The 12,204-nt window shown below is 35.9% G+C and overlaps 1 protein-coding gene and 2 pseudogenes across 1 annotated transcript; 2 read left to right on the forward strand and 1 right to left on the reverse strand.

Annotated features, from left to right (window-relative positions):
• Window positions 1-4,502: 4,502 nt before the first annotated feature.
• Window positions 4,503-5,017, forward strand: LOC111798242 (uncharacterized; annotated as a pseudogene).
• A 2,017-nt stretch (window positions 5,018-7,034) lies between these two features.
• The window catches only part of LOC147791606 (uncharacterized), a 56,261-nt pseudogene continuing 51,091 nt past the window's right edge, over window positions 7,035-12,204 (forward strand).
• On the reverse strand, window positions 9,023-9,724 carry LOC111799284 (uncharacterized). The gene has a single exon (XM_023682766.2). It carries the CDS (start codon window positions 9,690-9,692, stop codon window positions 9,162-9,164), a length of 531 nt encoding a protein of 176 aa, XP_023538534.2. The 5' UTR covers window positions 9,693-9,724; the 3' UTR covers window positions 9,023-9,161.

Below are 12,204 nucleotides of genomic sequence, written 5' to 3' on the forward strand. Positions count from 1 at the left end.
TGTGAAGCTAAGACTTTGTAAGTTTAGAGGAAATGTTTGAAGATGGAAGAAATCTTAAAATGGTTCACGTATTTATAGCGATTCGAGAAAGAACTTTTTCACTTTATAACCTTATTCCTTTTCAGGTGAATGGAACATAATCTTGATAATTATTATTATTATTTTTTTTTTTAAAAAAACTTAGAATCAATACGGTCGATTTGAAAAAAGATGTTGCTCGTGGATAGACATAAATATAAAAATGCTTTGTGTAATATTTGCTTTAATAATTTATTCATGGATTCGTTTGTTGGTATACGTAGTAATAAGTTCCTTGAAGCCTTTTCTAGTCATGCTATTCTCAGAATCACTCTCATTCGTATGTAGTCTCAGTTCATCATGTACTGCTCCTTTACTCGGATATCACAAGCCCACAAAGTTTCGCTTTCATTTGTCTCCAAACCACATCTTATAGGGAGAGGTATCGCTCCAATACAATTTGTAACGGCATATACCTAGGATTCAGATAAGGATTCAACACTTAATGACCTCGTCATTCCCCTGCGTCCCCTGCAACATTGTCACATACCTACTCCTCATTTTTTAAGATGGAAGACTATCCCCACAAACCAACATGAGTCTTTATAGCATGATTTTTCCTGACTCATATGTATCTTAGGAAAATTCACTAGGCCTGACCTAGAATTGTTCTAAGTAAAACACGATGAATCATATAGAGTTCCTATGATTGATCCACTAAAAAGAAAGGTAAACATTGTTGGCATAAGTAGTGTAAATTCTTTTTAATCTTTTCTTAGTTATCCTAGTTTTATGATCATTCTCGTTCAGATGTGGTCTCGGTTCATTCATGTACCCCACCAACTTTCGCCCTTGTTTTCTCCTCGAACCACACTTACTAGGAGAGGGACCACTCTGATACTATTTGTAACGACCCATGCCCAAGATTCAGATCGGGATTCGGAATTCGAATTGAGTACCTAATGACCCTTGTAGTCCCCCATGACATGGTCATGTTACCTACTCATCCCTTCGTAAGAGAGAAGACTATCCCCATGAACCAACACGAGTCCTTCCAGTATCTTTTGAACTCAGTCACATGTGTTAGACGAACACGACTCTCCACAATGGTATGATATTGTCCACTTTGAGCATAAGCTCTCATGGTTTTGCTTTGGGCTTCCCCAAAAGGCCTCATACCAATGGAGTTAGTATTCCTCACTTATAAACCCATGATCATTCCCTAAATTAACCGATGTGGGACTTCCATCATCCAACACCTCCCCTCGAACAAAGTGCGCCTCCCCTTAATCGAGGCTCGACTCCTTTGGAGTCTTAGTCATTTTTGACTGCCTTCGAGGAGGGGCTTGACTCCTTTTCTTTAGGAGTTCTTTGTTCGATATTTGAGGATTTACCAATTTATTGGCACGACTAAGTTTAGGGCATGGCTCTGATACCAATTGTCACGGTCTTACATTCTTGACCGTGCGGCGTCGTGACCGATACACGCTCACGACCAGCCTTAAGGGGAATTAAGCCCCATATATATTTTTCGCCCCGGCTTTGTGGCTTCGTCGGACCTTAGGCGAGGTTTGTCTTCGCCAATCGAACATCGCTTGTGCGGAATCCAAGCTTGTTCAACCACACACGCCGCCTGCGCGTGTATGTTCAATCGTCTGCGACACATCCGACTTGCCTCTACGCTAGGCCAACTCATTCGGCTCGACCTTGCCTCTACTCGGGTCAAGGTCTCTCAATACAACGTCGCATCTCATCTTGCCATCTCGATCTCCATCGACGGAGTCCATATGTCTTGACGCCATCCCAAGTCTCGGGATGTCGTCGACCATCATAACTCGTTCGGTCGTGCCATCGAGAATGGGCCCGCGTGTCGTTCATCTCATTGGGGCTTCCCGAACATCCATCCATCCGGGTTCTATCGAGGCATAGACCCTCCCGTGCCCATGCCGAGTCATTTACGGATACCGTACCGGATAGCGGGTGTATGTAGCAACCTCCAACACGCGGGCTAGGGCGCAATACCGGCACACCCGTGCCGTCCGGTACTGTCCTTCAAAAACCCATTTCAAAGGAAGTCGCCCGAGACACTCGTCTCGGCACGCTCGCCCACACTATGACACACGTATGTGCCACAGGGTAGCTCACTTAGGCCACAGGGCCCAGGGGTGGTGGAGAGCTAACACCATGGTACCCCCTATAGTACATTTTGAGCCATTTTCATTCTACCAGGAGTAGACATGATTTTCGTGAGGTGTCATACGGTGTCGTGCATTGTCCGTCCAATGTCCGATTGACACCAAACTTGGCGAGCATTCATATTTCATATGGACGGACTTAACTCCCGAACCGCATGACCAAATTCCTTCCGAAACCTCGACTTTTGAGGTTAAGGCCCGGGGCCCTACCCGGCCCTTCGACAAGCCTATCTTGTCCTTCATGTCTATGCTGATGTCTCTGTTATGCTTGTGTCTCAACATGTCTTCAATACCCACTTTGCGTGGTGGTGTGTTGGATGATGCATCGTCCTCCTCGATCGCATCATGGCATTCTTCTACGTTGGCCCGTCTCTTGAGGGACACCCCTTTGCTTGTCTTTCGTCAGGTGGCACCACGTTCTGACTCTTGACTTGGTCAGTTGTTGGGTGAACTTGTCCTCACTTAGGCTTCAATACCTACCCACTTTGCGTGGTGGTGTGTTGGATGATGCATCGTCCTCCTCGATCGCATCATGGCATTCTTCTACGTTGGCCCGTCTCTTGAGGGACACCCCTTTGCTTGTCTTTCGTCAGGTGGCACCACGTTCTGACTCTTGACTTGGTCAGTTGTTGGGTGAACTTGTCCTCACTTAGGCTTCAATACCCACTTTGCGTGGTGGTGTGTTGGATGATGCATCGTCCTCCTCGATCGCATCATGGCATTCTTCTACGTTGGCCCGTCTCTTGAGGGACACCCCTTTGCTTGTCTTTCGTCAGGTGGCACCACGTTCTGACTCTTGACTTGGTCAGTTGTTGGGTGAACTTGTCCTGCACCACGTTCTGACTCTTGACTTGGTCAGTTGTTGGGTGAACTTGTCCTCACTTAGGCTTCAATACCCACTTTGCGTGGTGGTGTGTTGGATGATGCATCGTCCTCCTCGATCGCATCATGGCATTCTTCTACGTTGGCCCGTCTCTTGAGGGACACCCCTTTGCTTGTCTTTCGTCAGGTGGCACCACGTTCTGACTCTTGACTTGGTCAGTTGTTGGGTGAACTTGTCCTCACTTAGGCTTGTTCCTTTATCTACGGGTTGTCCTCACTTAGGCTTGTTCCTTTATCTACGGCTATCCCCATTCGGACCTATTTCTGTTGTTCGCCCATCTTGGACTCGGCCACCGAGACTCGCAACGTAGACGTGACTCTTCAGCGTTTGCCATAGTTGTGGGTGAGGCTGACTCTCTTTGCAGACACTCACCAGACAAGTGTGGACTTCAAGGGCACTTTTGCCCTATTTTGGCCAACTTGGCCCCAGTGTGTGTATCCTCTTCGGATCACATAAACTAGTGCACCCCTTGGGGTGGGGCTCGCAAGCCCAACCGCGACACTCTTTGGTCGCGACCACTTCATAATTTATTGGCACGACTAAGTTTAGGGCATGGCTCTGATACCATGTTAGACGAACACGACTCTCCACAATGGTATGATATTGTCCACTTTGAGTGTAAGCTCTCATGGCTTTGCTTTGGGCTTCCCCAAAAGGCCTCATACCAATGGAGTTAGTATTCCTCCATTATAAACCCATGATCATTCCCTAAATTAGTCGATGTGGGACTTCCATCATCCAACAAGGTCCATTTAGAGGAAATTTTGCATAAACCATATTGTAGGTATGTATTAGATTCCTCAACATTTTCTAAACGTGTCATATAGCCTTTGTCGGTATGTTTAGAATGTTTTATGTCCATATGTATGTTTTTTCTACAATGTTTTATTTTATGTTGTTTTATGTTGTTTAGAAGTCACGTGATATGCTTTATATTGTTCTTTTAACCATGAAAAATAATATTTGAGGTAAAAGTTTTAGAAAGTTGGTTTTTTTTTTTCTTTTTTCTTTTTTCTTTTTTCTATAATGTTTATATTCAAATTTATCATACATATTCTATTAAAAAAATCTTCAAATACTTCGAACATTGTATACTTTTAGCATAGAGCAAATACTTTGTATCTTTAATTGGACAATTAAATTTCATAATTTAAACATGAAATATTAAAATCCATCTTTAAAGTAGATTTTGATTGTATGAGGTAAGCTTGAAGATTTTTTTTTTTAATTTTTTTTTTTAAAAACAAATATTAAGCAAAAGTATAGATTCTAAGAACCTTTTAAAAAACAATAATAAAAAATAATAATGAGAGTAAATCAAAAGTTGTTATAAAATATTTGAACCATCTTAAGATTTTTTCCATCATCAAACATTTCATTCAAACTAAAAAAGCCTTCGTTTAACAATGTTTGTTTGCAAACTCCAAGCTTGGACGGAGAATGAAGCAAATGAATTGATCAAGAAGTATGACAAAAACGGTGATGGTGTTCTCACTAAAGGAGAGCTACAATCCTTTCTCATTGACGTTCGAGGATCAACTCAACTCAACTCAACAATCGAGGATTTGTATCTAAGATCCCAAAAGCAAACGATAATGCTACGCACAAATTTAGCTCAACAAAAACACAAGTTCAAGGGAAAGCTACAAATTCCTCGACAAAAGTTCTTAATGAAAAGACATCTAATGTGCCCGTTAGTCGAGAGCAGATAAAGGAGATTTTCAAATATTATGACAGCAACAAAGATGGTTTTCTCAATAAAGGAGAGGTAACAAAAGCTTTTAGTTTTCTAGGCTCAATACATCCACACTACAATCAGTATGCTTTGTCTTACGTTGATGCTAATAAAAATGGTCTTATCGATGAAGCTGAGCTCGACAAACTCATAGATTATGTCTGTAAAATCATTAAGAAGAAATGAGCTTATAAACTACTTTCTCGTGAATCCCATGTGTGAAGATTATTGTAACTTGAAGTCGATCTTTGTAAAGATAATTGAAAATGAAATAAAGAGAAAGTTAGTAGGAAATAAAGATTTCAATCCTACTTTATTATTAATTTTTTTTTTTTTTGTTTTTTTTTGTTAATGTTTCTTTTTGGAGCAAGCACAAGAATGTTGTTAATATGATCATAGTCAAAATATTGTTAATTCATCAAGTATTTAGATTATATAAAAACATCAAAAATAAATAATTGAATACGAAAATAAATAAATAATTTTTGGAGCTTAATTATTTACGTGCATTTAAATTACATGCCTACAAAATCTAAGCTCGTGTATAATACTACCATATCTATTTTGTAAGACAAAATATCTAATACGTACGACAAAAGTTAAAGTTCCTTTTCTTTGATTTCTTCTTTGTTCGTACAACACATGAGTCCTGACGAGGCATTTAATGAAGAAATTATATTGATTCGAGTTAGGTAGGAAAAGATATGAAAATCGAAAGAAATTAAAAAAACTACGAAATCTGGAAAAAGAAATGTAGAAACGCGAGGGCACGTGTAAGCGAAGAGGGGAGACACGTGCCGACCAACCAAGGAGGACACATGTCAGGAAACGACGGTCGACTATCGGGGGAGAAAGCGCAGTTAGGTTACTGCATGACGCATGTCAGTGTCTGGTTGACAAGTGCGAACCCATGGGTGACTCGATCTGAGATTCACAACCGACCGACCCAAACCGTTTACATTCGACTCATGACTTGTGACCGTTCGTTTGTGCCACGGATCACGACAAGATAATTTAAAGATAAATTTGCGTGCCTCTAAGTTAGAATGCACGTCGCCGAAGCTGAAAGAGCTAATCGTTGATCGACACATGTCACCAGCACCAAGCGTGAATAGGCGTGTATCCCTCCTCTGGTTGCGCGTGTTGGAAATCCTCCAAGCATGTGAATAGGCTCGTGAGTATTTGACCTATTCGACCTCTGTTTGTCAGTTCAAGAGCTTCTTAGAGTTTCAATGACAACCTTCGTAGTATCTTGTAAAATCTCTTCCAATTCATGTCCTACTTCCGTTTCAGATAAAGTATATGGAAGACGATTTAGAATTTTATGTATAATAAAATTTGAGGCGACGCTAGGGTAACTTGAGGCCTTCTATACAACAAATTTCGAGGTCGAATAATGAGTCAATTGAGGGGAGAGATATGGGGGAGCGTGTGACTGAAGAAAAATGTGGAGAGGATACTCTTGAACCGTTGTAGTTTCGTAATCGTATCTAAAACTCATTTTCTCATCTATAATAAATTTGAATGACATAGTCGGGTAATTGAATTTGATTTTGTGTTTAATCATAGTGTTGCTGTGAACCCTAAACCCTAAACCCTTAAAATCATTCCATAGATAAGATTAAATTAGTTCGGATTGTATCCCAAATTTATTCTCTTCGGTAATAAATTTGAACATCATCGACTTGTAAAGAGGTTTGTTTTTTATGTAATTGTGGTGTTTGTTGCCTCTATTTCGATTTAAATTTTATTAGATTTTCATATATTACTTTTATTTATATTTGTTTTGGTCGGTGTCTTTTTAATCACCAAATTTGAAGCCTAAAAAATCAGACCATGACACTTATTAATTGCTATTCTTAAATTTTTGTACCCAAAATTTGAATTTCACCAAATTTAGATAAACAAGTGTTAAGAATAAGGATGTTTTGTTTGACCCAACAAAATTCTATCCAACATTAAAAAAAACATGTTGATAACAAGTTACAGATACAAATTTAAATTCATGTTTTAAATTTATGTCTTTTTTTCAAAGTGGCGGTATTGATTCTAATCTTTTTAAAAAATAAAAATAATAATTAAGATTATATTCCTTTCACCTAAAAAAGGAATAAGGTTATAAGGTCAAAAAGTTCTTTTTTGAGTCGCTATAAAATACTTGAACCATCTTAAGATTTCTTTAACCCGCACACATTTCTTCTCAACTAAAAAAGTTTTAGTTTAACAATGTTTGTCTCTAAACTCCAAGCTTGGGCCAAGAATGAAGCAAATGAATCGATCAAGAAGTATGATAAAAACGGTGAAGGTATTCTCACTAAAGAAGAGCTACAATCCTTTCTCCGTGACGTTCGAGGATCAACTCAACTCAACAATTGAGGATTTGTATCTAAGATTCCAAAAGAAAACGATAATGCTACGCACAAGTTTAGCTCAAATGCTCATATAGACCCAAAAATATAAGTACAGGGAAAGCTACAAATTCCTCAACAAAAGTTCTTAATGAAAAGACATCTAATGTGCCATTTAATCGAGAGCAGATAAAGGAGATCTTCAAATATTATAATAATAACCAAGATTGTTTTCTCAACAACAACTTTTAGTTTTCTTAGCTTAATTTGTGAATGATGTTGGAGCATAATATGATCATAGTCGAAATATCGGCTCAAATTAAATCAAAAGTTAGAATGAATTTTCCAATTTAATCCGTTAAGTATTTAGGTTATATAAAAAACTCCTTCACTAAATGGTATAGAAATCTATTTAATAATTAAAAAATGATAATCAATAGATCAATGAGTTAATCTCGAGAAATACAAGTTTATCATATCGTTTGAAATTCTTGAGAGAATCGGCACTATAGCTTACAAATTGGTTACGCCGGTATCTCTTTATAGAATCTATGAATTGCTTTACGTCTCAATATTGTAAAAATGTGATATGAATAAAGAAACATCAATCATACAATATATTTCAACGAAAATATGAAAAAAATGCTCTTGAAATTATCAAAAGATATTTCAATTCATGCCATATGGAAGAAAAATGAAGTTTCATGTGATAAATTTTGGGTAGATTACAATTTAGAGTAATTTAGAGTCATTGTATTTCATTAATATGTTTTAAGACTTTTTATTTACTTTAGGTTACATTTAGATAATGGTTAATTATGTTCGTATGAATGCTACAACTCTTGGAATGCTTTTAATAGTTTCATTTTGAGGCTATATAAAGTCATATACGTTGTATGTTGTATTTGTAAGTAGACTTGGAAAATATAGTAAAAGAAGTATTTGTGCTTTCTTTCGCCAATGATTAAGTTTTTTTTACAATTCTATGTAGTTTAAATTGCATGTAGAATCATTCAAGCTCGACAGGATCAATTTTGTTTGTAGAGTGATTCGAATTTCAAACAATGTTCTTACCTTGAGATATTCGATCAATAAAGTAATCTGAATCTTACTCCCTTGTAGTGATTTTCATATCATTTGATATCAAAGTCTTACCTTGGGTTGATTCCATATGTTAAATTTTTAAGACAAAATTATTCCAAGATTAGAAATTTTTTAGTATAAAAGTTCTTAAGGTGTGAGGATTGTAACATACAACAAATTTGTCTTTAATGTTGATGTGAGATCTATTCAATGACTTATTTAAAATTTTTTAATGACTCGGACCTTCTTAGAAGAAAATTTGACTTTTAAAATTCACCTCTAATAGCTCTAGAAACTTAGAAAAAAAAAAAATAGTAAAAACATAAAAGGGATAAAAACTCTACCACTCAATTTGAAGTTTTGTGCAAGGAGATACTCTTTTGTTGGGGTGTTCCATATTGACTAATTTAGGGAATGATTATGAGTTTATAAATAAGGATTTATATGAGGCAAAGCCATGAGCTCAAAATGGACAATATCCACACCATTGTGGAGATTCGTGATTCCTCTGCCTTTCGAATGTTTAGTGAATGTTATTATTGCTCTGGTTCAAGAAGATGTTCACTCATCTTGAGCTTAACTATCCACTCGAATTCTTGAAACCGGGATGGGGTATCCCGAGTAGAAGTGGAGAAGCTGACGTAAGAAGTCTTCAAAAAAACTTTTGTATAATCAAACTTACATTTTATTGGTCTTAGAGTTTCATTCAAATGGATCTCGTTTTCTTTAGTTGCAACAGAGAAACAAAAACACACTAGTATTGATAATATAGAAAGAAAATTTTATTATTCTAACATACTTCTCTTTATTTTATTTTCAAATCATTCTTTCACAATGATTTACTTGAAGTTACATAACTTCATACATAGAATTCATGAGAAAGTAGCTAACATTTAGGCTCATTTCTTGTTAATAAATTTACTTGCATAATCTATGAGCTTGTCAAGTTCAAATTCACTGATGAGACCATCATGATTAGTATCCGCATAAGCCATAGCATAGTGAGCTTTGTTGAACGGAAGAATTGAGCCTAGAAAACCAAAAGCTTTTGTTACCTCTTTTATGTCGAGAAAACCATCTTTGTTGCTATCATGATTTTTGAAAATCTCTTTCATTTGCTCACGACTAAGTTGCAGCTTAGACATCTCTCCATCAAGAAATTTTGTCGAGGATTTCTTACCTTTGTCTTGTACCTGCTTTTTATGCTTCATGTGAGAGTTTGAGCTATGCTTGTGCACAACATTGTTGCTAGCTTTTGGGATCTTAGATACAAATCCTTGATTATTATTGAGTTGCGTGGAACCCCGAGCCTTGTGGAGGAAGACTTGTAGCTCTTTTTTAGTGAGCATACCATCGCCATTTGTGTCATACTTCTTCATCAATCGATTTGCTTCATCTTCAGCCCAAGTTTGGAATTTGGAGGCAGGCATTGTTAAACTAAAGCTATGTTAGTTTGGATGAAATGTTTGAAGATGGAAGAAATGTTAACATGGTTCAACCATTTTATAGTAACTAAAAAGAAACTAGGCTTAACTTTCTAGCCTTTTAGATGAATAGAAAATAACACTAGTTATTATTATAATTATCATTAGAATCTTATACCATCCCTTTGAAAAAAGATATGGCCCTCGTCCAAACATCTATTCAAAAGGGTTTTATGAACAATATAAGTTTCTTCCCTTTTGAAAAAAAAAAAAAAAGAAAAATCTCTTGTAGACATATTAGCCTCGATTTGACTCATTAGGTGTCGCCATCAGACTCACGATTTTAAAACACTTCTACAAGGGAGAGGTTTCCAAACCTTTATAAGAGATGCTTTATTCCTCTCTCCAACTAATGTGTGATCTCACATGAACTATTAAGATGGGTCGACATTTATATGTGACGATAAGATGATAGATGATCTTTAATGGACTAGATTATAAGAAACAATGAACTCTGAGTATCTAAGGAAACAATAAATTCTAAGGGTAGATTATGATGAATGATTGCAAGGAGTATTAAAGAGTTAATTAACTAGATTATAAAAAATAAAAAAAAGTAATCATAACGAGATAGATGAGTTCCAAGGAGCTATATGGTGATCATTCATGAATGATTTGAGCTCCAAAGAGGCTGGTTATGAAAATTGATGTGCTCCAAAACTTAATAAAGATTTGAAAGTCCAAGTATTTTTAGGATCTATCGATGCTACTTTACATGTTCAGATAGAATTTAAGCTATGCAGTTGAGACGAGAGCGTACACAAGCTATGGTATTATAGAAATCGAGATAGATCTGAATTATGATTCAAACTCTTTGGATTTTACATGAAGATGTTTTTTTATTAATATTTTGTGAACAATGTTGATTTTTATTCTCAGTTTTGTTAGAAAATTCGGATCAAAGTCAAATAAAGAGAAAATTGTTTTATGGTTTACTATTTTTTTTTTTGGTACTGTTTGTACATATTCGTGTAGAAACTGTGGATGTGAATTTGTGTATCTACACTCTGAGTGTTGTTATCGCCCCATAAGCATGTAATTGAAAAGGAAGAAGAAAGATAGAAAAGAAAAACGATCTCCACCGTCGTTGGCACTTGAATCAATCCATTCCGTCAATAAACAAGCAAAAAATGCGAGATTAATCTACGGGTATTTAACTACGATTTACCTTTAACATCTATGAGCTAATGATGAACTATTAGACCGTAAAATTTTAGAATATTTATCTTGGAGTGGATCTCCATAAGTTTTATATAGAAATATGGTAAAGAATCGCCTCCAAAATCAAAAGTAAGACTGAATAAATTCTGTAATTTGAATGTGTTTATTTTAATACGCCGTTGTTTAAAAATTATAAAAAAATTACATTTGGATGGTTAGAGATTTACAACTCTCATCTAGGAATAAAATCATTTTGAGTTAAGAATTAAGAGTTACAAAAATAAAAAGAAAATGGTTTGGAATGCAAAACTCACAAATTCTAACCAAAAAAAAAAAAAAACAAAAAAAAAAAAGAACCTATAGACACATGTCGATCATCGTCCATGGAGGCATGTCTCAAGTCAATGGTGGACACACATCACATGCGTAACAGAGTGACGCATACACTATGTGCACCGATACATGACACAGACCCTCACCCAACCCGACATTGGAGTGCGACTCACACCACAAAGGCGTATCAATCTAGGACATCTATCTTTTCCACATATTTTTTGTAGTTTGTCATATCATATACATCTTTTAAATTCCGATCCTGTCTCTCTTTTAAGAACAAATTGAACACATGTACATGTATACATATTTACATTCATTTTAGATATGTTGTTGAATGTTTTAAAATTACGTGAAATTCTATGGCAAATTTCTATTGTATTCTCCTATATTCTTGTTGCATCACATTATTTTTGGTCTTGACCTAGTTTTTCTCCGAGTCATGACTTAATCTAACTAGCCACAATTATATTATTTACAAGTTTTTTTCTCAACTATAAAATATAAGGACAAGACCAACTTGAATAGAAATCAACTAGTTAAGGTATACACCTTCGACCAACAAGTTAAAAGCTCAAATCACTCCACCTCCACTTGTTTTTTGAACTAAAACTAAGCGTGAACACAAAGATTTAGACTTTCTACTAATAAAGGAAATTGGTTATTCGACAAGTAAATATCTTTATAATATCTAACACGTCGTTGATCACTTTAAAAAAGAAATATTTATTAAATTTTAAGATCAGAGTTTCAAATCTTCGTTCTTATATTTTTTATGATAAAAAAATGAAATGAATAAGAAAAGTATTTTGTGATTACCTTAGAATTGACAATTGTTAGGGTGGGGAAGAAAATGAATTAAAGTATGATTCGAAGAATAAGATTGAAGGATTAGGTAAATAGAACATCACCTTTATTCTCTCAACTTTTTATTATTATTATTATTATTTGTATTTACATTTGG

The sequence above is a fragment of the Cucurbita pepo genome, chromosome 7 (assembly GCF_057944985.1).
Source record: "Cucurbita pepo subsp. pepo isolate OVF chromosome 7, ASM5794498v1, whole genome shotgun sequence".
In the NCBI taxonomy this organism is placed as follows: Eukaryota; Viridiplantae; Streptophyta; class Magnoliopsida; order Cucurbitales; family Cucurbitaceae; genus Cucurbita; species Cucurbita pepo.